The sequence below is a fragment of the Lynx rufus genome, unplaced genomic scaffold (assembly GCF_022079265.1).
Source record: "Lynx rufus isolate CCGP_SWC_20201006 ecotype Redwood Valley unplaced genomic scaffold, mLynRuf1.p SCAF_4, whole genome shotgun sequence".
Taxonomy (NCBI): Eukaryota; Metazoa; Chordata; class Mammalia; order Carnivora; family Felidae; genus Lynx; species Lynx rufus.
The window spans coordinates 162,558,248-162,583,395 of NW_025814856.1; the positions used below are offsets into that span (position 1 = coordinate 162,558,248).

General features: G+C 55.2%; 2 protein-coding genes across 2 annotated transcripts; one reads left to right on the plus strand and one right to left on the minus strand.

Annotated features, from left to right (window-relative positions):
- Positions 1–1,866: 1,866 nt before the first annotated feature.
- PDIA4 (protein disulfide isomerase family A member 4) lies at positions 1,867–25,148 on the minus strand. Its single transcript, XM_047096139.1, has 10 exons — positions 24,827–25,148; positions 17,964–18,144; positions 15,768–15,973; positions 13,104–13,242; positions 10,461–10,666; positions 10,172–10,330; positions 7,997–8,148; positions 4,544–4,700; positions 3,844–4,077; positions 1,867–3,085 (listed from the first exon to the last, which is right to left on the minus strand). The coding sequence occupies exons 1-10, from the start codon at positions 24,912–24,914 to the stop codon at positions 2,670–2,672; spliced, it is 1,938 nt and encodes a 645-aa protein (XP_046952095.1). The 5' UTR covers positions 24,915–25,148; the 3' UTR covers positions 1,867–2,669.
- LOC124524097 (60S ribosomal protein L17-like) lies at positions 21,385–22,109 on the plus strand. The gene has a single exon (XM_047096140.1). It carries the CDS (start codon positions 21,450–21,452, stop codon positions 22,107–22,109), a length of 660 nt encoding a protein of 219 aa, XP_046952096.1. The 5' UTR covers positions 21,385–21,449.

Sequence of the window (25,148 nt, forward strand, 5' to 3'; positions counted from 1 at the left end):
AGGGGTGAAATGCGATTGTATTTTGCAACTTCTGAAAACTGATACTAGGCCCCAATCCTGCTGGATCTGATTCAGTAGGCCAGCACTGGGGTCCACAAAGAATCTGCATTTTATACATACAAACAGACCCAAACCCTCCATTTGTGGTCTATCTTATCCGCACAACGCACGGTCAGGGGCCCCTTCCTGGCCCATCACAACGGGCTGGAGAGACAAAAAGACAAGCACTTCCCACATAGATGGGAAAGGTCTCAGATTTAGCATTTCAGAGCTCTGCAGAGCTTTGCTCTGGTATCTGATGTTCTGTTCACCAACTTCCTCTTTTATGTACCGGGAATCCCATCGTTCGGTTGGCACACGCTGGGTTAGAGACAATCACTGACAAGAGGGGTGTGCCTTTGTCAACGAGAACTCCAAGCCTGGGACTCAGCGATGGACCTACCCGCGACGAACCCCTGCCAGGGACGAGCTGAGCCAGCACACGTCCTGCACGGGGTCCCTACAGGCACGCTGCAGAGGCTGGGGCTTCCTGTTACGCAAGGAGTTAGGTAACTTGCCCACAGTCACACGGCTAAGGAGCAGTCAGCTTGGATTAAGGCTTTGGGAACAGCACACGCCGGACCCCGGATCCTAGCAGGCACACGGTCAACGGCTCGAATCTTCAGCCTTCCGGATCTGGTGCTGTTTTCTACACTCAGCTCCCTCCAGGTTCCCACGTACCTCCTGGAGAGGCCGAGACCGCGAACATCGAACATTCCTCAAACTTGTACACGCGACACAAACAACAGGTTCAACTGATCCCTTGTCCCGTTTCCGCCGAGTGGAGGCTGCAGGGAAAAGCCAGCGGGTGACGGGCACAAGAGACAAGCCCAGAGCAGGCACCGTGCGGAGTCAAACAGACCAAACGTCAAGAGCCATTTTTGAGACACGCGGGCACACATGACCGTGCGCTGGGTACGGGATGAAATCATTCACTTTGGTGGCTGTGCTGAGGTGCAAAGAGCATCCTCAAGTCCGCAGCGGCGACAGAGAAAAGAAGGGGGACGGACAGATGAAGATGCGGCAAAACCCTGGTGACCTGTTCCACGTGGGTGATGAGCAAATACACACGGCCTGTGTGTACCGACCACACCGAAGCCCCAGGAAAAGAACCACTCAGTTCTCCCGGCGGTGCCGGAGGGGTTTGCCTCTTCAAGCCCCACACCCACCTCTGCTCCGGAATCTTCTGGCATCCAGCCCAAGGGGAGGCCCGCTCCTTGTCCCAGTGGGAGAGGACACACAGGTGGGCCTAGACCTACTGCACTGGCCACTCGGAGAACTTGCCAGAGCAGCACCATCCTCCGGTGCCTGGGCCACTTGGCTAGAAAGAGGTCGTCTGGAAAGGCCCGCCCAGGCGGCCCCGCCCCAAGACCTAAGACCTGCTTCCTGGCCCCCAGCCGGCTACCGCCACAATCACACGTCACTGCTGAAAGCTGCCGCTGGCTCCAGAACTGTCCTCCTCCTCGCTTCCGTGTTAGTCACGTCAGGAGCAGGGGAGTGTCAGGGGAGGGGAGGTGGAGGCGAATGGAACCGCTGCAACGAGGCTCCCATCACGCACAAATCCCCCAGACCCCCATGTCGGGGCCGCACCACGCCCTCCTCCCGGGCCCCTGAAGTGCTGGGGACAGTCTCCTCAGCCTCCACCCCTGCCGTCCACACAACCGGGAGCTAGATCGCCGATGCCCCCCCCACCTCCACCAGGACACCCCACTCCCCGAATGCTCGGGGGGTCTGTGGCAACAGGCACCTGCAGGACGGCCAGCCCTCCCCATCCTCAGCTCAACCCAGGCTCCAGGACGAGCGGACATTCTCTGACACGGTGACGGGTAATTTTCAGTAATTGCTTTATTCCATCATGACTGCCTACCCTATCTTTTCCATCACCCGTGCCCTAGGCCACCTCTCCTCCGGCAGTACTGACGCCGAGAGGTGGGGCCGGCCTAACCAGCTGGGCGGGCGGCCTCCGTCCCCCCGACCCCGAGGCGGAGCCCTGGAAGCTGACTCCCAGGGTCTAGGGGACCCGGAGACCTCCTCGCCCCACAGTCCTGGGCGTGAAAGCAGAAGGCACGATGACGCCCAGTCCCGCAGAGACGGGGCGGCTGACATCTCGGCACGGGGCTTGGTGACAGTTGTTGGTGCCGTACGGGAAGAAATGAAAACGAAAGCACACGGACCGTCAGATCTTCAACTAGTAATTCCTCAGACAAGGGTAAAATAAAAGGCAAAAAAAACAAAAAACAAAACAAAAAAAAATTGTGATTTGGCAAACTGTTTTCTTAAATTTTAAATTAAAAGAAAAAAACATTCACACAGAAGAGATTCAACTTATCTGCTTTGAAGAAATATATTAAAGAAAATGGAAGGTTAAAAAAAAAAATCAAACCCCAAATAATGGTAAAAATAGACGTATCCTCTGTAAAAATCTGGGCTAATCTACTGAGTCATTCATATCTATTCAGTATTCAGAGCATGAGGTGAAACACCAGAGTATAAAAAAATTAAAAACCAAAAAGAGATACTGCCCTCGCACTAACCCGCCAGCCGCACAGCTCGCTGGGGCTCTGGCCACCGGCCACTGGTGGCTACAGTGTGTGGTCCCTCCCGCCCGCCACAGACCTCACTCGAGGCCTTCAAAGCTCCTCCCTGGTCCTGCTCAGTTTTGTGGCGTGTTCTTCTACAAACTTGCTCAAATGTTCCAGATCTCGGTTTCCATCCTCAAACTTTATCGGGTTCTTTTTGTCCCCACTGGGGGCAAAGTAGATGGTCGGGAACCCCTCGACTTTGTAGCGGTTGTTGGGGATGTCGTTGGCGGTGGCGTCCATCTTGGCGATGACCAGATTCTTGTGGCCCTTGTACTTCTTGCCGAGGGCGGTATACTCGGGCTCCAGCTGCTTGCAGTGCCCACACCAGGGCGCGTAGAATTCGATGAGGACGTCCTTCTTGGGGTCCATCACGATGGAGTCAAACGTCTTCCCCACCACGACCTTGACAGGTCCCTTGTTGTTCTTGGGCACCGGCTGGGACTTGACAACCGGCTTTAGTTTTCCTGCCCGGGAAAGCAAGCAGGGGAGCGCGTGAGTGCTGCAAAGGCCCTGGGCTCTGGCGGCCCTCACAGGACCAGGTGGCGAGGCCAGCCCGAGTGCAGGGCGGGCGAATCCAATGTGCCAGGCCAGGTGGAGCCCGCCTCCGCTAGCGGGCCCCTTAGCTCTCTAGCCTCCTCACCCCTTCTACTCTCCCAGTTCCTGTAAGGGCCAGAGAGCCTGTCGATGGTCACACCCCAGGCCCGATGGGACGCTGGGCCCCGTCCGGTGAGGAGGTCACAGGAGGGGGGCCACCTGGTACGAAGGGGCTCCGGGAAGAGCTGGCAGCCGGGGCGGGGAAGGCCTGCAGGTACCAGCACAGGGAACGTTGGCAGAGGGCAGAACGAGGTCCGCAGAGGACTCCGCCCCACGCCAGAAAACTGGGCCGAGGTGCTCACCCAGATCAACAGAGATACCCTGATGCCTCAGAGCAAGTTTTCCACGTGTACAAAACTTACTTCCAGGTCCAAAAGCCTGCTTTACACATTAAACGTTTTTAAAATAGGGCTTCTCAAAATTTCCCAGATACCAGCCTTTTGTTACAAAAAAGAAAAGCAAGCGAGCATGGGGCCTGTCTGTGTCCGTTCTCCCACCCCCCAGGTACAGGAGAGCACACGCAGGGCCAGGCTCACCAGAAGGGAGTCGGGGGATGCAGTGTTGGAGCACCAGGTAACCACCCCTCCCGCCCCCAGGCTCCATGGGGAAGCTCGAGGCCAAGGCTCACCTTTTTTGAAAGCTCTGACGAACTCACGGAGGGTGTCAGAGTCAAACTCGTCGGGCTCCATGGCGAACTTCCGCCCGCCCTCGTCCAGGATGGCTGCGTTGACGTCCTCGCCGCTCTCGCTGAGCCCCAGGTCCTTCACCTCCGTGGCAAAGTCATCCTCATCAGCCACGGCGAAGGTGTACTCGGGGAAGTCCTTGGCCACCTCCAGGACCTTGTTCCGCCAAAACTGAGTGGCTGAAATGGGATGGAGCACTGTGAGCTGAGCCGTAGAGATCAAGTTTAAGATTCTGTGGCTCAGACTCTCTGACCAGGCTCAAGCCTCACTTGGAGAGATAAGCATTTCTGAAAAGCGTCCTCCCTGAGCAGGTGGACCTTGCTCAAAAGCCCAATGAGCCCAAGTGGCCTGTGTCCAGTGACATAAACCAACCCCTGCCTGCCTAAGGATCAGGGGCTGGTCTAGTCCCAGCTCTGCCGCCCCATCTCTAAGAGATCTCTGGACTCCATACTAAGCTCCCCTCGTACTAAAAAAGGAAGGAAGAAGGACAGCTCTATGTAGCAAGGAAGGAAAATTGCCTTGGAACCACAAATACAAAATACACCCTTGCGAACCCGCAAGGTCTTAGGCGCAGGATTCCTAAGTGCGAGAGCCAAGAGCCCCCACCAAGAGCCTCCCTCCGCTGGACAGGCCCTGGGGTCTCACCAGCTCTGTAATCAAAGCTGAAGTCCACGCTGTAGTAGACGACCACCAGGGGGCGCTGCGTGTACCGCTTGGCGTCATTGGAGGTCTTGCGATGGCCCACCAGGGGCAAGGTGTGCTTCAACACGTGGTCCCTGATGGCTGACCCCTCGGTGGTGCTCTGCAAAAAAGAAAAAAAAAGGGGGGGGGCAGGTGAGGAGCAGTTTCACGGAGGCGGGGCTCATCTCACCCCACCTTCCGCTGCCACTGTTAGGGAATAACAGCTCCGAAGGGACGGGCATGGGAGAGGAGCCATCTGAAGGGGAGCTGCTGGGGGAGCACACCCAATAAGACCCTGGTGTCTTTCAGGGCCCCTTTCCTCCACTGACCCCTAAGTGAGCTTCTCAGGCTACGGCAGACACCATGTCACCTTTCCTCTGGGTCTGGGCTCGCCATCGGTGTCAATTAGAAACAGCTGCAGGGGGCACCTGGGTGGCTCAGCCGGTGAAGCATCTGACTGCGGCTCAGGTCATGATCTCAGGGTTCGTGGGTGTGAGCCCTGCGTCAGGCTCAATGCTGATCGCGCGAATCTGCTAGGAATTCTCTCCCTCTCTCTCTGCCCCTCCCCAACTCACGCTTTCTCTCTCTCTCTCTCTCAAGATAAACAAATAAAACTTATTAAAAAAATTTTTTTTAAAGAAAGGAAAAGAAACTGCTGCGGGAAGGCGGGCTTCCAGACAACGGCTGTTCCCACGGTTGAACAGAGTGGAACGATCTATCTTCCCCTCATGTGACCTTCACTACAGCCCCACCGGGGGCATTTTACAGAGGTGAAGGGAGGGAGGCCCAGGGGCACACACCTGCCGAGCAGCTATGCTGGGCTTCGAATCCTACCTTGAGAAACAACACCCATGACTACCGGTTACACCAGAGCCCGGCCAAGCTCTCAGGGAAACGCGGAGCCAGACAGAGCTGCGCGGCCGGAGGCTGCTGCACCTGAGGCCACCCCTCCTGAGACAGGGCCAGGAGGCGGGGTGTGCGGGGCTCAGCTGTCTGGTACCAGGCACCTGTCCTTGGACAGGCTCAACAACAGTGGCTCTTAAAGCTGGTTCACGAGGCTTCCCCAGTGTTTTCCAGATGAGATGGACCCGACTGACAATTTATGCAGCACCTGTGACCAGCTGGGCACAGCGGCAGTGGCTTGGGGACATGGAACTCAGGCGACTGCCCCAAGGGACGCACAGGGCCCCCTGACTCATGGTAAGACAGTCTCTGAGTCAGAACCTCCAGACACCAGCCTCACAAACACATTACAGAGGAAGGAACTGAGGCACGGCCAGGCTGAGTTGCTCACCCAGGTCACACAGGTGGAAGTGGTTGGGGAACACCACACTCTTGGCTCTGGGCCCCAGTCCTGTCAGGATGGGACAGTCAGGGAGGTGGCCCTGTGTAGCACTAAAGGATGGCAGGAATTGCCAGGTGGGAGGGGGAAGGCGCTCCAGGGGAGGAAACAGCAGGAACCCAGCAGGGTACAAAGTCCCAGGGGAGGGGAGGGAGCAGGGGGAAAGTGCTGGAAAAGCGCGCAAAGAGGATGGCAGGTCAGGACAGCCGCTGGACTGAACATCACCTGGAAGGTGACCTCAAGAGTAAAGCAGAGTGGCCCCAGGGCACACGTGCTCTACAGCTGGGCATGTGCCACCCACAGGCCTGAGCCCGAACTCAAGGGCAGAGCCGGCCTCACATCCTGCGAACAAACAGCTACTTTCTTCTGGCAATGCATCTTGCGCTGACTTTACCCTGGCTTCACCGTACCTGTCCTGCCTTGGTCTTTCCTTTGCCCAGATTTCCAAATCCACCTTTTACAAAATTGCATTTCACTGTGTCGTGTAAATTTTTACAAAGCAGTCTTAAATAATTCTGGCAACAAAGGTGGCATGTAAGCAATGCCAATCTATTTATTTGTTTTAAAGTTTATTCATTTGTTCTGAGAGCAAGCAAGCAGGGGAGGAGCTAAAAGAGAAGGAGAGAGAGAATCCCAAGCAGGCTCCGCGCTGTCAGCACGGAGCCCGATGCGGGGCTCGAACTCACGAACCGTGAGATCATGACCTGAGCTGAAATCAAGAATCGGGACACTTAACCGACTGAGCCACCTAAGTGCCCCATCACCGATCCATTTAAGGTAAAGAGTAAAAGGCAGCGATGCGTATAACAAACTAGACCAAGTGGCCCTTAACCTTTTGGGGGTTAAGGACCCCTTCAAGCTGTCTATGGAAAGCTGCAGACCCCTTTCCCGGGAACATGCACACCACCTGGAACGGTGCCTGATTCCTGGGGTCGCCTGAAGAGGAGGCGGAAGGGACAGGAGAGGGAGCAGCCCCCATATGTCCAGGGGAAGAGAGGGGCCCTGAGCCTGAGCAGATGAGCAGATGTGGCCACGAGTGAGACTCTGAGGAGGAGCCATGGTGTTCACGACCCAGGGAATCAGAAAGATTCAAGGTGGCCTCTCCAAGGCCCCACATGCTCCCTGTTCACAAAAATGGATCAGAAGGTACGAGGCTGCTCCCTGCGGTGCTCACCCTGCCTGGGCCGCCACATCCTCCAGGCCCCAGGAGAGCCCTGGCGGGGGAATGGGGGCACTTGCAGCTTTCCCTCAGCCTGTTCCTAACCGGTGGTGGCAGTCTGGGCCAGAGCTCACTGCTCTGCAGCCCAGTCTACCCTAGGAGAGCTCTGGGACCCTTGGCGTCGACGGTTCTTCCGAATCTGAAGATCCGCTCACATAAGCGCCGGGCACCCGTGAAGCATTCCGGACACGGAGCTGGATCCAGGCTCACCCCGGGCCAGGAACCCCTCACGCCCTTCTCAAGGGAGTGTGTCACACGGTTTCGGAAGAGGGGGGCTGGGTAGGCCAGCGGAAAGAAAAGCAAGGCCAACCCCATGTGCCGCACTCCGTGGCTCCATCCGGTGGAGAGAGGCCTGCATCGCTCTGTACCCTCAGGGCCTCGCCTGCCCTTCGGCTAAGGGGGCCTAGGTCAGAGACAGGAGCACGTCCTGGCCCAGAGCAACGCTGGACATGCAGGCCAGGCCCGCAGTGGCTGGGCGCCCAGGGAAGCTGGCGCTGGGCTGCAGGAGCATGAAGAGAGGGAGCAATGCTGGCAGGGGTGTGAGGCCCCCAGGCCCCCCAATAAACCACCGACCACCCTGCTGCCTGCGCTCACGTCTTCAGCCTCCCAGGAAGCGGCACCTTTACCATGGGGGTTGGGACACGGGGGCCTGGAAAGGCTCCAGGCTCAGAACCCCAGCGTTGGCTCAACCAGCAGCCTGAGGCCGATGAGGAGCCTGGGTGTACAACACAGTGATCGGTTCCACATGCCTGAAACCAGTATTATGTTGTAGGCTAACTGGAATTTAAATAAATACTTAAAAAAAAAAAAAAAAAAGGCAGCCTGGGGCTGCGGTGGCCGCTGAGCCCTCACGCACCTGGATCTCCATCACGTAGCTCCTGGGCTCGAATTTGGACTGGAATTTCTCAGGCTGCATTACAACCAACTTCCCAGAGGAGACTTTCAAGAACTTTGCTATTTCAGTGCTGAAAGTGTGGTGGAATTTGTAATCTTCTCTTAGGTTGTTGGCTGAGGAAGTAACAGAATGGTAAGTACACAGTTTATTAAACTGCCTGACAGATCTAGGCTTAACTCATGACTCTTAAAGCTGTTGCCCTGCAAAGACCATGATTCCCACCGTGAATTCTGTGTGGACGATACCTAGAGTATGAACACTTGAAGTTTGGATTTTAAAACTTGGTACAGGTGTATTGCCTTAGAGCCTCTATATCAGAATTGGCTTAAAAAAAAAAAGATAACCGTTCACGGAACAGCTCAGAGCTAACTGGTCAGGAGCTACTGTCTCCAATGCTGAGAAACACATTAAACCCCCAGACAGTCCGTGTGAACAGGGGAGCGTCACACTCTGTTATACCCACAAAGCGGCTTTTCACATGCAGCCCCTGCGAGTGGGCTGGCCTCTCCCCCTTGGACTGGTGGCTGGCCTGTTTGCAGGCTGCAGGCCTTTTGCTATACACACTTTCACTTAGATCTTGTCAGACTCTCAACATGAAACCCCCCCAGCCTGAGAATACTCCAGAACGAGGGTTGGCAAACCTTCCGGAAAGGACCAGACAAGATCTTTGGCTCTGTAGGCCATACTCTCCTAAGCACTCAACTTTGCACTGCAGTGAGAGAGCAGTTAAACAGCATGTAATAAAGCGTGGCCGTGGCCCTGAAAGACTAAGGAGACCAGGCAGGGGCCGGATCTGGCCCGCAGGCCAGTTTCTCCATCCGTGCCCTGAATCCCCCGGGGGGGAACGCACGTCACTTCTCCACGCTGTCCTCACGGAGGCATCCAGACCCATCCTGAGCGGAGTCTGTGGTCCAAGCACTGGGTAAGACCTCCAATGGGTCCCCCCATCCTGGAGGGCGACTGGTTATAGGAAACATACGTTCTGGGGAGGTGGGGGACGGCTTTCAAAATCAGCCAGACTTAGATTCAAATTCTAATTCTGAGACCTGCTCATTACGTGACTTTAGGCCTCCCCGGGCCTCAGCCCCTCCTCAACAGAAACACGGAAGTCTACCCTGTAACCCCTGGGTAGGCTGGGGCTTCCCTCGGCGTGTTTCTTCCTGGCTAGTTCCCAGCAGGTGACACGGTTACTTCATTAGTTAAGACTGATGAAGCACCTTGGCTCCCGCGTTGGACACGGAAATGGGATTTACCTCTACTGTCGGTTTTACCACGTGCATCTGCACTTGATGGACACACGATCGTTCTCGTGCAGCACAGAAATTAGCGCTAAGTGGCAACCGGTGCATTGAAAAGTTGCAGCCGCTACGCTAAAGCAGAAAACCAAGCCGTGTTTGGAGTGAGTGGGGTACTAGGGCATCAGAAAGGACGCAACAAGGCCGGAGAGCATCCTCAGGGCTGCTGAAAGAAAACATCTTCCACTCCTGACCCAGAGTCATCCAGGAGGGCAAGTACGCCTGCCACCAGGCAGGAGCCTGACAGTGGGTCTCAGGATGGGGCGAGTGCGACGTGCCCCACAGAACGCCACCTCTGACCGCTGTTCACCTCTCAACGCTAACACTGGACCTTAGCATTACCAGGCACGTTTGCTAGTGCTTTGTCCACATCAGCTCAATTAACGTAACAATCTCTGATGTAGAAAACACCAAGTCGCCACCTGTGGTCCTTATGCTAATAATGGCAGACCCAGGATTCGAACCCAGGCCGGAGTCAGAAACCCTCACTTTCTGGTCAAGACCCTGCCCTTGCAGAGGGACTGGGAAAGGGTGCCTGGAGAGACAGGGAGACAACGAACGTGGATGAACGTGACCGTGGCCCTGCTCCTCCTCAGAGCCCAGGGAGACGGCACACTCAGTACACGATCCTATCACCCGTGTGTATTCAAGGCAACAGGGACTGACCTCTAACCCCAACCCCAGAAAGGCAAGTCTGTTCCCACAGATGCTTTGCAATCCTTCATCAAGCTATCCCCTCAAGTGACGCCCCAGGAGCGTCACACAAGAGCAGCAGACTCCCCGACAACCTCAGACGGCCTGGGCACGTTCGCTTCATCCAGCCCAGAGAGCCACTACTTACCGGCTTCCTGGTACTGCTGGTAGGCCGGGTCACTCTCTGCTGTAAAGACCCCGATGATGATGACATCGTCCCCGTCCTTCAGGAACTCCTGCACCTGCTTCAGAGCCACGATCGCCTTGGAGGGCGGCCCCGACTGCTCGATCATGTAGTCCACGATCCCTGGGAGCCGAGCACACGCCTGAGGAGGGGCGAGGGGCTCCGAGGCGCTCCACCCACCGCTCTCCCCGCCCCCCTACGTCCCCCAGGATGCCCCCCTCCCCGCTGAGGGAACACCAGGAGGCAAGCCTACCGTATTTTTCCCGTGGGCCGTTGTAATCAAAGGGTTTTCCCTTGCGGAAGATTTTCAGGGTGGGATAGCTAGAGACGTCGAACCTCTTGGCCAGGTCTGTTTCGGCAGTGGCGTCGACCTTGGCCAGGGGGATCGGGGGGGAACGCTGGCTCAGCTCCTTGGCCGCCTTCTCGTACTCGGGGGCCAGTTTCTTGCAGTGTCCACACCTGTAAGAAGCGGTCGTTGTCAGGAGCCTGTTCCAGCACGAACACAGCCTCCCATCCAAGCGAGACACAGAGGCCCGGCCCTCGAGCAGCTCCGTTAGACCCTGCAAACCTCTGAACATCTCCTCGGGGAGGGTGTGGAGCCGGGCCACTCCAGAGGCCAGCGTGACATCACAGGTGCCACTCACACAGGGTGCACACAACACACACACACAAACGGGGGGGGGGGGGCGGGTAAGACATGGGAAAGGCGAAGAAAAACAACGATTTTTCTCCATTGCAGTCGGGACAGGGAAGGACACAGGTCAGGGATGGCTTCATATAGGAGGTGACAGTTGATCTGGGACGAGAGAGACAGGTAGGAAGCGGACCTGAGTTGGCCAAAGGTGGGTGAGGGGAGGACAGACCGAAATAACCACATAACAAGAGCACAAGGAGGAACGGTAACCAACCCTCGCGGACGCCGCCCAGCAGGGCAGCAGAGGGTGGGCCTGAGGACTCCGTACCAAGAACCGACGGCTCACACGGGGGCAAAGAGCTTGCAAGTCACGGGCTCCGCGTAGTGAGCTGAGCAAAGCACTGCCTTGTCAGCGTCCCCGGGACGCCTCGGGGCTGCACCCTACAGCAAGTGAACTGTCTGCAGCTACAAGGGGAACTGTTCTCCGTGGGGTCAGAAACCAGGTGAACCTGCTCTCTGAGCATTTACTGAGCCTGTGAAGTCAACGGGCAGCTGAGCCCAGCCCCCAGCAACTAGAACTTAGGATCCGTAACCCGGCGTGGGACGTAACCTCACAGCCGTCTCTCCTCCAGCACCGGCACCACCTCCCAGGTCCCCTTTGTGCCGAAAACCTCACAAGAGGGGCCACGGCCGCTCTGCTCTCCATGTGCTCCAGGCCTTCCTTACTCCTCCCACCACCCTGTCTTCTCTCCGCACGTGCACACCCTGTGAGACCAAGTGCAGTGACTTCTGCTGCAGAATCCAGAGCCTGGGGTCACTGTCGTCTGCCCCACGGTCACATTCCTGACTCTGGTCTACACCGCACACCCTGACAAAAAGCAAGCCTGCTCCAGAACCAGAACTGCTAGCTGCCCCGTGATGAATGCGCCAAGGTGAACTGCGAAGGCTGACCATCTCCTGGACCCCTGGCCTCGACGCTCACACCTCCCTTAAAGACGGTCCACTTTGCTTTGCTCTGTCTTCTCCGGCTGCCCACACCTCCGCGCTCTCCTCAGGAAGCACAAGAACCACATACAGCACCTCCACCAGCCACTCTCTGACTGCCTTTCTTTCTGGCATCTTCTTTCCCACGTCCGGGTCCCCTCCCCTGAATGATCCGTGCCCCCGCATTCTGATCCTTTCTGCTCTCATGAGTTCTGTCATCGCCTACAATCTGGGGGCCAGAACTGGCCACGTCACCTGCATATGCTGGGGTCACGCAGGCCACACCCCTCCTCAACTCTAAGGGACTGGCCCACTTCCTCTGCAGAGCTGGGGATTCCAGTTCTCTGACAGGGAGCGGGCTTCGATCCCAACCCACGTGCTAGGGCCACAGCCCCCAGACAAGAGCTCCTCAGGCACCCCCGGCCAGGTTCTGCTGTTTCTCTCCTACAAAAGCTGAAGCCCTGAGGCCGGGGGGTTGGGCAGGGGGCGCGGTGGCATCGAGAGGCCAGGGTTGTGATGGACGGAAGGGCGAATGGAGAAGGCAGAAGGCAGGAGGGCCGCGGGACCCTGGAGGCTCCGACTGGAGAAGGGGACACATCTGGAGCATGAAGCGAGGCTGAGGGTCATCTTCGAAGATCTGTTCCAGAACAAACAGCCACGAGTGGAGACGAAGACAGATAAAACCATGGTTCGAACCCCTCAGGAGGCAGCAAGGCGGGAAGAGGCAGCCCGAGGCCACCAGCTGCCACCACCCTACCCACCGTGGTGGCAGCTCCGCTCGGTCCTCCTCATCACAGCTGGACGAACTTCCGTGAACAGCATTTCCACACCTGCTACAGCCGTGTCCCCTCACACTGCCCCCCAGAGCCACGGCCGTCCCAGCGCCTTCGTGCGTGTTTCCTCAGGGACACGCCCTCGGCACATCGCTGGGCAGGGCAGGCGTGTGATGACAGATGGACCCAGCAGGAGCAGGCCTGGCGCATGAGGGAACATGGACCGCCTCGCGGCCCCACACACGGGCTCCACTCTCCTCTGTGCTACAGGCCTGTGTCTACCTCGTCCTGTCATCTGGGAGAAGACCACCGCTCTCTGGAGGACTCAGCAGTCAGTTCAGCTTTCACGCACAGCCGGGCGGAGCGGGGAGGGCCGTGGCAGGACCCCGTTCAGCCTCACACGCAGGCGTCTGTCTCTGACGCCCTCTACCCAGGGGCTATGGGGGAACCGAACGCGGGACGGGGCTCATCGTACCCGAGTAACATGGGACACACGGCATCTTACCAGGGGGCATAGAACTCCACCAGAATGATGTCTGCATCGTTCACCACTTCATCGAAGTTATCCTTGGTCAGCACAAGTGTGACTTCTGGTGGGGGCGTCCAGTTGGGCTGGGAGATCTCTTTGACCTTGGCCACAATTTCTGAAAGAAACCACACAAGACTGAGCACGGGCAGACCTCACCGCAGAGGCAGGCGGGGAGGCGCCGACAGACAAGTAGCAGGGCCTCGAGGAGAACGGGAAACGTCTGATTTCCCCAAATCCACCGGCAGCTCTCGCCAGCGCCGCTCCACAGTTTGAGGCCACAGTTCAGGGTCGAAGGTCCACGGTTTCCACCAAACCCCCTCCTGCCCTTTTTCCATCCCCTGGTGACTTCTCCGACAGCCCAACGCCAGCTGGCGAGTGAGACCCTGTTCTTGCCCCACTGTGGTGCTCACCGCAGGCCAACAGAGGGGGTCTCCCAATGTCTGACCACACGTGCCTCGGAGTAGCCTCGAGGGCGTCCCCTTCTCAGGTACAAAGCCACGTGCCTTTCGTCATGTTACATCCGGCACGCATCGACACGTCCGCAAAAATCAAGGAAAAGGAGGAGGAGCAGCCCCTCCCCCTGCTGCCCGGGCCGCGTCGGCGTCACCTCGGAAGGCGTTACAGACAGGCCCGGTCGTGGCCCCGCTCCCCAGAGATGGAGTCAGCGACGTGAGCGGGACACGGAACGGACTCTCACGAGGCACCTTCCAAGTGGCTCGTAGGAGCAGTGCGGGCACACTTTACATGCCTCTTTTTTTCTTTTGCTCTGCACTCACCAAGGCGCCGGATCTGAGGGCCACTCCCGCAAAGCAGGAGCCTTCAGATGGAAGTAAGTGCAGCAGCAGACGCACGGCATGTCCACGGCGTGAACCCCCGCGCCACCATCGTCGGGGAGGCCCATGTACTAAAACGCACTTGGAGGCCACACTGCTCTCAAGATTCCAAACTGGCCACACCGCTAGGGGTCAAATGTTGGGACCAGATGTCCACATATATGAGCCTGTTTAAGATTTTACTTTATCTGTTTTGAAACAGTAAACGTGTGGGCGTGCGCATGGGGCGGGGCGGAGAGCAGAGGGAGGGAGAGAAAATCCCAAGCAGGCCCCACGCTGTCAGCAGAGCCCAACTCGGGGCTCAAACTCACGAACCAGGAGATCATGACCTGAGCTGAAACCAAGAGTCAGACGCTTAACCAACTGAGCCACCCAGGTGCCCCAAGCCTGTTTACTTGTAAACGAGAAGTACACAGCTTTCAGCCTGTCCTTCCATGAAGCTCCTCTATGTGCTGACATGGGTAAGATGTTATTTGTTAGATAAGACATGAATGTGCACATGATATGCTGACAAGTGTGTGAAAATCACACACACACACACACACACACACACACACACACACGTTCTTACGGGTACACAGGAGAAACGTGTTACACTAGCCACCTTCCTGGAAGGGAGCCAGATAGCCAGGCTCAGGGTGGAAAGACTATCCCTGATCTACCTCCTTGAATTCTGAACCACGCAAACGTATTTCTGGTAAGTTCTCAGACAGATACAACGTGAAAGTAAGTACTGATGGATGTGAGGTCTTCTTCGTGCACCTACGATGGGCTCCAGTGCTTAGAGGATCACAGGACTGACCCTCACACCAGCTCAAAGAGAATTCAGATCAGACCCAAGTGACCTCCCGTTCCTCGGACGAGGAACCTGAGGCCTGGCAAGGAGAAGACACTTGTCCGGGACCGGTGCTATGTCACGACTGTAAGACCCAAACCTTAGTCAGTGCCACACCACACCAGGAAAGGAAAACGTAACATAATTTTTTTTTTTCTAGTGATTAAGAGATATGGTGAAGAGGGGCACCTGGGTGGCTCGGTTGGTTAGTTCTCCAACTTCCGCTCAGGTCATGATCTTGCAGTTTGTGAGTTCGAGCCCTGCATCAGGTTCTGTGCTGATAGCTTTGAGCCTGGAGCCTGGAGCCTGCTTTGGATTCTGTGTCTCCCCCTCTATCTGCCCCTCTCCCCTGCTCACGCTCTGACCCTCTCTCTCTCTCAGAAATAAACAACCATTAAAAAAAAAAAAAAAAAAAGATACGGTGAAGATACCACAACTCGATTTGTTCGTTCGTTAAAAAAAGAATTTAGCTTGTGCCTAATGTCAGTCAGGCAGGGATCCCTCGGGTTTGGTTCTGGAAGAACCACCTGGCTCCCAGTGCCTGTAGTTCCTAATATGGGGTTCTGGACCCACAGCCTCAGTAAGCCCGGGGAGCCTATAAGGAATGCACATCATCGCGCCTGACCTGAAGCGCAGTGAACTGGAAGGCTGGGGATGGGGCTCAGCACGGGCTGCGGGAGCCCACCAGCTGAGTCGGACGGGAGCTCTACAGCGCCGCCGAGAACCTGGCCTCGGGCAGCAAGTGACACACGGCCTCCAGGTCTGGAGTTTCATGGTCTGAAACGGGAAGAGACCCCTGCCACCCTAGGACAAGTTTATTTTGATCTCAGTTACCTGGAACATTCCAGCAGGGACCGCTCCCAGCCCACACAACTGGTCTTCCTCTCTATTACCCAAACTCCCCCTCTCTCAGCTTTCCTGTGGGAAGACAGTCCCGGCCTCGCCTCCCCCTGCAGCTCAGGCTCCACTCACCTTCCTGGGTCCGGGAGCCCTCGTAGTCCACAGCCTGCCCCTTCTTAAGGACCTTGATGGTGGGGTAGCCGCTCACGCCAAACCTGCTGGCCAGCGCCGACTCCGAGGTCGCGTCAATCTTGGCCACAGGAATGGGAGGGTCGTTCTCCTTCAAGGCATTGGCGATTTTTTCATATTCTGGAGCAAACTGCTTGCAATGTCCACACCTGAGAAAGAGATTTAGGGAAGGAGAAGCAGGTTAGCTGTACCCACGGAGACTTATACCCAGCAATGCACACAAACGCCGGGGCACCGGGACCAGAATGATCGCAGTCAAGAGAGACAGACACAAGGTAACACAACGAGGAAGCCACGGCGGCTGGAGTCGGACAGACGTAGGCCAGAGTTCCCGCTCCGGGCTGGACACACACTCCCAACACCTCCAAACCCCAGTGCTTTCACCTGTAAGCTTCTCAAAGTCCATCAAGGGACCTCTTGTGAGGGGTCTATGAGGTTAAAAACTCTTTACCAGGGGCGCCTGGGTGGCTCAGTCGGTTAAGCATCAGACTTCAGCTCAGGTCATGATCTCACGGTCCGTGAGTTCGAGCCCTGCATCGGGCTCTGTGCTGACGGCTCGGAGCCGGGAGTCTGCTTCGGATTCTGTGTCTCTCTCTCTCTCTGCCCCTCCCCTGTTCATGCTCTCTCTCTGTCTCAAAAATACATAAAAACATTAAAAAAAAAAAAACCAACTCTTTACCAAAGACCCTTCTGGTTGTCTTCGTGCATTCCCTCAGAGCACACGGTGGAGTTTTCCAGAGGCTACATGACAGATCACAACATCCGCATAGTGATGTTAACACGTAAGGGTTATCATTAAAGATGAATTAGTATCGAAATTTCTCTGTTTTAATGTTCAATATGGTACATACTGATTGCCATAATCCACATAGAAAGCTGTCTGGAGGGCACCTGGCTGGCTCAGTCAGTGGAGCGTGTGACTCTTGATCTTGAGGTTAGGAGTTCAAGCCCCATGTTGGACACAGGGCCTTTAAAAAAATAAATTAGCTTTCTGTGCCGCTAGCATTCTTGCAGCCATGGTGAACGTTCCTAAAACCCGCCGGACTTTCCGCAAGACGTGTGGCAAGCGCCAACCCCACAAAGTGACATGGTACAAGAAGGCAAAGATTCTCCTTACACCCGGGGAAAGCGACATTATGACAGGAAGCAGAGTGGCTATGGTGGGCACACACAGCTGATTTTCCAGAAAAAAGGCTAAAACTACAAAGAGGATTGTGCTGAGGCCTGAATGTGTTGAGCCCAAATGCAGATCTAAGAGAATGCCAGCTATTAAGAGACACAAGCATTTTGAACTGGGAGGAGATAAGAGAAAGGGCCAAGTGACCCAGTTCTAAGCTGCTTCTTTTGTTACGTTATGAAGACAACAAAATCCTGAGGTTACGTTCACTTCAAAAAAATAATAACAATTAACTCCTTAAAAAGCTATTTGGAGTCACAAGCAAAAAGTGAGAAGTGGTGATCTATTATTGCTGTTAGTAATAATATGACCTCACGAACCTGTTGTAAGGACTACTTAGTTACCTTGTACGGAACACCTCTCACTTGAACATCAAACGCAGGACCAACCACGTGAGTATATCTTAACTATCTTGTCTCAAAAGTGAACCAAGGAGGGCAGAGGAAAGAGGACGACAAGAAGGAACAGAGGCCAGCAGGAGAGGGGAGGAGGAAGGGACACAGAGCTGTAACACTGCACACAGTGTGGGGTGTGGGGGGAGAGGCAGGACAGAACGAGTGGGGCCCGGGGACTGTGCGCCCTTCCACACCAGAAACCACCGTGGGCCAGGCTTGCACTCGGGCAGCACGTGGTGGGAGCAGGGAGGTGGGGTGGCCTTGACACAGGTCAGGGTAGAATCTCTAACAAGGGACGTGTCTGTCGCCAACGCAGGTCTCCGTGGCGGCACAGCTTGTTAAACATGCCCACGCCCCGGCCGTGGCTATCAGAGGTCATGTTCACATTCTGAACTGCTAAGGACCGCGTTCCACGAGGGCCGGCTCCCTGGACGCGGGGTCCCTGGCGTTCCTGCACCCGGACACTCCCACCCTGCCGGGGTCTGGATGCCCGTGAGGCACCAAGCATGACAGCCCAGAGGAAGCCCTCGTCCAGGCTGGCGGAGCGAGGAGGAGGAGGGTCCTTACCATGGAGCATAGAACTCCAGCAGCACCGTGTCTTTGTCAGCCACAAAGTTATCAAAGTTTGCGTCGTTCAGGATCAGGACCCCATTTTCTTCCTTCACTTCCAAGTCGTCTTCCTCCTCGTCGTCGTCGTCGTCCTCCTCCTCCTCTTCATCCTCAATGGCATCTTCCTTATTAGAAGAATCTGAGCAGAAAATACCCACAATGTTGGGAGCCTGGGGACTCTCCTCCTTAAAAACTTTCCTAAGACCCCAAGCCCTCAAAGTGTGGCATGAGTCCTGAGTGGCCCCCGAGGACCACCACGAGCCGGGGTGGTGACATCAGGCCTCCCCCACCCCAGAAATTCAGGGTAGAACCTGTAACAAGGGACGTGTCTGTCGCCAACGCGGGTCTCCGCGGCGGCACAGCTTGTTACACGTGCCCACGCCCCGGCCGTGGCTATCAGAGGACACGTTCACATTCTGAACTGCTAAGGACCGCGTTCCACAGAATTCCGCTCCCAGTCTGTACACTGGGGAGCCACTTAGGATTTCACTTCAAGGGAGGTCCCGGTTAAAGGGTTTGAAAACCACAGGTCTAGAATTTAAAGCCTCAACGCCCCAGCGGGGCTTGAGGGCAGGACGAGGCGCCTGTGCAGACGCAGCCCCGCAGCCCTGCAGCCTAGCTCCACGTGCCCCCTGCCCAGCCTGGGGGAACCCTCACCGTCAGCGCCTCCCCCTGCACTGGGATCTGATCCGCTCCTCAGCACCACCCCTCTGCGGGCTTTCCAGGCCTCGCCCCTGTAGCAAAGCTCCTTTATCCACATCCCACGCTTTACTTTTTAGGGCACCTCATCCTCTGGTTACCCCATGTTTGTGCTCCGGGGCAAGGCCAACTTTCAACATCTTCTTCCTCACTGACTACGCTTCCCACAAGTAGGGCCTCACTCAATCTCCCGTAACAAACAGGTGCCGGGCCCCCCCAGACAGCACCACGCTTTTCGCTCTGGAGGATGGACTACTGACCAATTCCAGTTCTCTAACTAACCCCAGTGATCTACAGGGTGGGAGCTCTCCCATGAAGAATTGTGAAGATTTACAGGGTCAACACGCGTCAAAAATACACAACAAACCACACCTTCATGGGATGCCTTGCCCGGAAGCAAAGCTCTCTTCCCAGAACACGAGAATCTGGGAGTTTAGCTCACTACCCAGGGATACAGGAATCTTCCACCAAACTACACGTACAGGGCACCATGAGCTGTTGTTAACCAGGATCCCCGGCTGCTGTCGCATCGGCAGACAGAGGTGCAGCAAGTACCAGAACGGCAGCAACCCCGGAGCCAGGTCATGGCCAGGGGCCCGTTCTTCCTTCCGGAGGGGCTCCCTGGGAGACAGAGCAGCCCCGGCGGTTCTGTGTTTGGGGCTGAGGGTGAAGTCAGCCTCGGGATTCTGGAACCTCCGGGACTCGCCCCGGCTCAGCCCTGCCCCTGACTAGTCCAGGGCTGGCTCCGCGGCTGCCGGGACGAGCCAGGGGATGGGTCCGGGTGGCCTGGCAGCTTTGCCCGTTTCCGTGAAAATCTACCAATCGGCAAACTAATTATAAAAAACCCTCAACCCTCAACCGCGTCCCTTCACGCATCCTGCTGCTTTTTCCTGACTTCCACGTCTCTCTCCAGCTTACGGTGTAAGATTTCCTCCTTTGTGGGGGGAGGAAGAATGGCCTCTAAAATCCCAAAAGAAAAGCCACCGATTTGACAAGTACGAACCGAGCAGACTCTCCTTTCCTGGGACTGGTGCCCCCCAACCCTGCCCCCAGGGCCATCGCCGTCTGATGTGTGCTCTTTCCCTGGCCTCCCTCCTCCGCAGCAGGAGCTGCAGAGGACGGGCCTGCAGAGGCCCCGGGCCCCCAGCACCATCACCAGGCTTCCTGGATGTGGAGGAAGGCAGGACCTGGGGGAAGACAAAGCGGGCTCGGGCCCCGTCTCCACCTCTTAGGCTGGCAGCCTAAACCGAATCCCCTCCCCTGGTCACTGGCAGGCAACACCATACACCCAGGTCTTCTGTCAATCTGAGAACCTAAGGCTCTTGGGAACCTGAGTTTAAAACCGGCTGGCAAGGGCTCCCCCAGGTTCTTCCGGAAATACCGCCCACCCCAAGCCCGCAAGGCAAGAACTCAGTGCTGAGCTTTCCTGTTATGGCCTGTGGGACAGCAGCTCCGTTGGCTCTCCAGAAGGTCAATCTGCCCACCCTTTGCTTTAAAGTCCTACCCACGATGACCTGTGTAACGGCTGCGCACTTGAGGGCTTGACGCGGGAATGTTCTGCAGGTTCTCTGCTCCAAGTCGGGGCTACGAGGCACCCCACGCCCTGCCTCCAGAGGCTCGCGTGGGCCGGACAGCCTGCTGACAGCAGTGAGGAAGGGCCTGTGGGCCATGCAGACCCACGCTCACTGCCTGAATGCCCTGCACATTCGAGAATCAGATTAACTTGCAAGCAAATGGAAAAGACTGGAGGCCGGCTGGAAAGAAAGCACCGGGAAACTTAATCTGCGCTTTAAGCTAGGAAATACAGCGGGGGAGGAGGAAGCACTTGGCGATCCGCTCAGAGCATGGAGATAAGGTGAATTTTACAAAAAAGAAAAAACAAAGATGCCTTCTCACCTACGCTCAGCCTGATCGGGTCTGTGAGCACAACTAGTGAGTTTCAGGGCTCTCTTGATTAAGTGGGTGTCCCTGAGCTACCACGGGACAGAGTTCCTTAAGAGTGAACTCATTTCGGGGTGCCTGCTAGCTGAGTCAATTAAGCATCTGACTTTTGGTTTCGGCTCAGGTCACGATCTCACTGTTCATGAGTTTGAGCCCCGAAATGGAATCCTTGCAGAATCCACGCTGACAGTGTGTAGCCTGCTTGGGATTCTCTCTCTCTCTCTCTCTGCCCCTCCCCTGCTCATGCTCACTCACATGCTCTCTCTCAAAATAAATAAACTTAAAAAAAAAAAAAAATCTTAAAGTGAACTCATTTCTTGATACTTGAAAAAAAAAGTGTTTTTTGGTTTAAATGACAACAAACAAAACGACAGGGCATTCCCTACGTAATTAAAGACTCTCAAATGCATGAAGTCATGCCCCTACCTTTCCATCCCTTCCCAGCTTGCAGATAACCCCAGGACTGGACCCACTACAATCTGAGCAGGCAATGGCTCTATATTCCTACGTACTAGGAACCCACCCACTCCTGCAAGGAAAACACCCCACATTTAAAAAAAATTTTTTTTAATATTTATATTTGAGAGAGAGGGAGGGAGACACATACACACACACAGAGCGTGAGGACAGGAGGGGTAGAGAGAGAGGGAGACACCAATCCGAAGCAGGCTCCAGGCTCTGAGCTGTCAGCACAGAGCATTATATGGGGCTCAAACCCACGAACCGTGAGATCGGGACCTGAGCTGAAGTTGGATGCTTAACTGACTGAGCCACCCAGGCGCCCCCAAAATATCCCATATTTTAATGGGCAGGCTGTTTTTTCACTGGGCTTCACTTTTAAGACTGGGACATTCTAGGATAGAAAATACATCCACCTCTTTGCGTAAGTGGCCTCAGATGATCTCTGAAATGGTTCACTACTCACTTGACCCGGAAAACCCGACAAAGTCATGCAAATCAAGAGGTTCAAATCTTCGTGTTCACTTTAAGAATACACGGGAAACTGCCCAGGCCATCAAGGGCATGCATATCCGAAAAGCCACCAAGTATGTGAAACATGTCACTTTGCAGAAGCAATGTGTGCCATTCCCACACTACAATGGTGGGGTTGGTAGGTGTGCCCAGGCCAAACAGTGGGGCTGGACACAGGGTCGGTGGCCCAAGAAGAGTGTTGAATTTCTACTGCACATGCTTAAAAAGGCAGAGACTAATGCTGAACTCAAGGGTTTAGATGTAGATTGTCTGGTCATTGAGCACATCCAGGTGAACAGAGCCCCCAAGATGTGGCAAAGAACTTACAGGGCTCATGGTCAGACTGACCCATACCTGAGCTCTCCCTGCCACATTGAGATGAGCCCCACGGAAAAAGAGCAGACTTCTCCTACACCAGGAGAGGAAGTTGCACAGAAGAAAAAGATATCCCAGAAGAAACAGAAGAAACAAAAACTTATGGCCCGGGAGTAAATTCTGCACAAAGCACAGGCAAATAAAAGTAAAGTCAGAAAAAAAAAAAAAAAAATCCAAAGCCTTCCAGAATCTTCTGGATGGATGCCATTCTCTTTAGCATGAGGCCAATGAAGCCCCTCACACCACCTCCACAATGCTTAGCCTACATGGTAAGACCACTGCAGAAGTGGGGGCCCCTCCTCCAGCCAGGCCTCTACCATCCCTGCCCACTCCAAGGTTTATCTGATGACAACACCGGAGCCTTGCCCAGCCTGGACACAGGCAACTCCTTTCAAGATGTCCTCATTCTACCTCCCCAGCTGCTCACTCTTCAATCCCCACCAGAGAAGTGCCTAGAACAGGTAGATAAACTACCATCAGGTAAAAACCATGAAGTTTGCATTAAACAAGGAAAAAAAGAAATTTGTTATCAGACAGATCATTAGAGGTGATATTTATTAGGTGCCAAGCACTGTGCTGAGCCTTTTAAACACATTCTCTCACCCCCGGAGGGAAACATTACATGCACTTTACAAATAAAGAAACGAAGGCACACAGAGTATTAGTCACGTGCCCAAGGATCACAAAACTACTCAGTGGATGGAGAATCGTGACCACTCAACTGCTCTGGTGTACTGTCACAGCAGATTTTCTTTGCAATACGCCGAAAGTTTTAGGCGGAATCAGGTGGTAATTACTTCTCAGGAATGAAGAGAGAGGGGCTGAGCAGTTCTTTCGCACTGCACCCAAGTGAATTTCCACTTCACTTTTAAATCTAAACCAATCCCAGATAAAAAAGACAACCACCTGCATCAAAGTATTCTCCTTCACTATTTTTAGCTGGATGTAAAGATGTGAAAAGTACCATTGATTTCTAATCTGAGACACAGAAAGTCCCACAACCTAAGGCTTATACCACCGGAGCTTAAGTTCTATTTGGTAGCCATATTCTCGGGATGGGGGAGGGGGAGGAGTGTCTTCTGGATCCCAGACACCACTGTGCTGTCTGAATCTAACATGTAAGAGGCAAAACAAAATCAAAACCTAAAGACTGGGAACATCTAGGGTGGAGGGAAATGTGGCGCCAAAATAAATCCGCAGGACAAGTTACCTATGAAAGTGAAGGGGCAGGGAACCCCTCCCTCAGGGATGGGAGAGGGTCAAGGTAGGGACTAGAAGCCCCTCCCCAACACACCCCCACCTCAAAAGCACATGCCCTGCAAGACCCACCATGACCATGACAACTCCAGAGATTCCTGGGATCACCCCAGGGGCAACTGCTTCCCAGGGCCTTCATGGGATTAGTGACCTGTCACCCAAATGATACACTTGCTGGTCCTAATAACCCTTGGGGTCCACCCAAGTCTGCCACTCTCTCAGGCCTCTTGAGAACTGCCCCCAAAAGAGTCACTGGATCAAAATCAAGACAAAATTATTTTGCTTTTTAGCTGCGTTCCAAAAGCTACTCTCCATCCTCACTAGTCCTCAAACTTTGAGGTGCCTCCCAAAGTTTAATGTGCATATGAAATCAATGAAGAAGTTTAAAATGCAGATTCCAGGGCACACCCCTGCAATCTGCTTTGGTATATTTTGGGTTTCTGTATTCAAATAAGCATCAGATGATTTGAATAAAGGCCCCAAGACACACCGTTATCTGGTTCCTTTCGGCAGGTGCTTTTTCCACCAAGTGCCGAATTTTACTTCCTTTTCTGTTTTGCCAAAGGCTTGAATCAGTGACCCACACAGAAGTTACTCAATCTGTTTGAAAGGGTATAAAGTTCACACACTTCCCCCTACGCACTACTATTAGAAAAGGGGGGTTATTTATACTGGAACAAACTGGCTAGGGAAAAAAAAAAAAAAAAAAAGGTCATCAGGAGAAAGGCCAGAGAGGAAGAAAGTTAAGACCAGGAATGGGATGCCTGTTCTCTAGGAACAGTATTCTTTTCTTGACTACTACTGCTTTCTAATTATGGACGTTTTCTCATACCATTTGTTTGCAGCGAGCTGGTTTCAAAGAAAAATGTGGCAACGATGGCTAGTAGCTGTCTAATGTTCGTACTAGAGCGGGGGCTCTATGGGCCATGGCCACGCTCATCCTATACTCCCAGAAGCCTGCTCGGTGACTGGCACATAGTAGGTGTTGAATAAACAGGCGCAGAGAAAATGGAACCTCTGGTTTCTAACAAATGCAAACCAAGCCGTCCCTTTCTCCCTCAAACCAAAACCCAGGTGCTATTTCTTCCCAAATCTACAAACCGCATTTTTAAAAAGTAAGATGCCTGCGGCCCGCCGCTGCCCGGGAGAGCTCCCACTCTCGCCCCTTCGCCAAGACCTGTTTTGCAAACAGTGGCTCCCTCTGCCTTCCCGCTCCCTGGGCGTGCTCGCCTGGAAATTTTAACCAGCACCCTTGCCAAGAGCGAGCAGTCAATCTGAACACGAGTAAAAACGGATTAGAATCTGGGTGAAGGAGCCAGTTGCAGAAAAGGCACCTGATACCCTCTCCGCGTCCCAAACCTGGTAGGCAGGGGCTTGCTAAGAGGCCTCCGCCGCCGTCCTCACCCGGGATCTCCTAAGCGATCCCGCCCACCGCTACTGCCCTCAAACTCCAGCAAGTTGCCGCCAGTAGCGGAGGGGCTCCGCACGGAACCCACCGGTCCAGGGTCGCACCCACCCCGGATCTCACCCGTGGGCCCCTGCGGCCCATCAGGCGCGGCCCACCGCTGGCCGCTCACCTTCGTCCGGCCCCCCGGCGCTCGCCACCGCCAGTAGCTGCGCCAGCGCCAGGAGCAGCACCAGCAGGCAGGCTTTCCGGGGCCTCATCGTGGCAGTGCGCAGCGCGGCCTCCCCACGCCTTCGGTCCCTGGGCACTCCCGGACCTCGGGCCCTCGCCTCGCGAGCGAAACCGGAGGGAAAGCGAGAAACCCCCCCAGGAAGTCCTCGCCGGCGCTCGGCTGGAGGCGGGGAACCCACCGCCCGGCCAATCCCAAGCGGACTGGAGGCACGGGCCGCGTGCGCCTCGCTGCGCGTCGATGCACCGCGGCGCCGCCCTCCTCC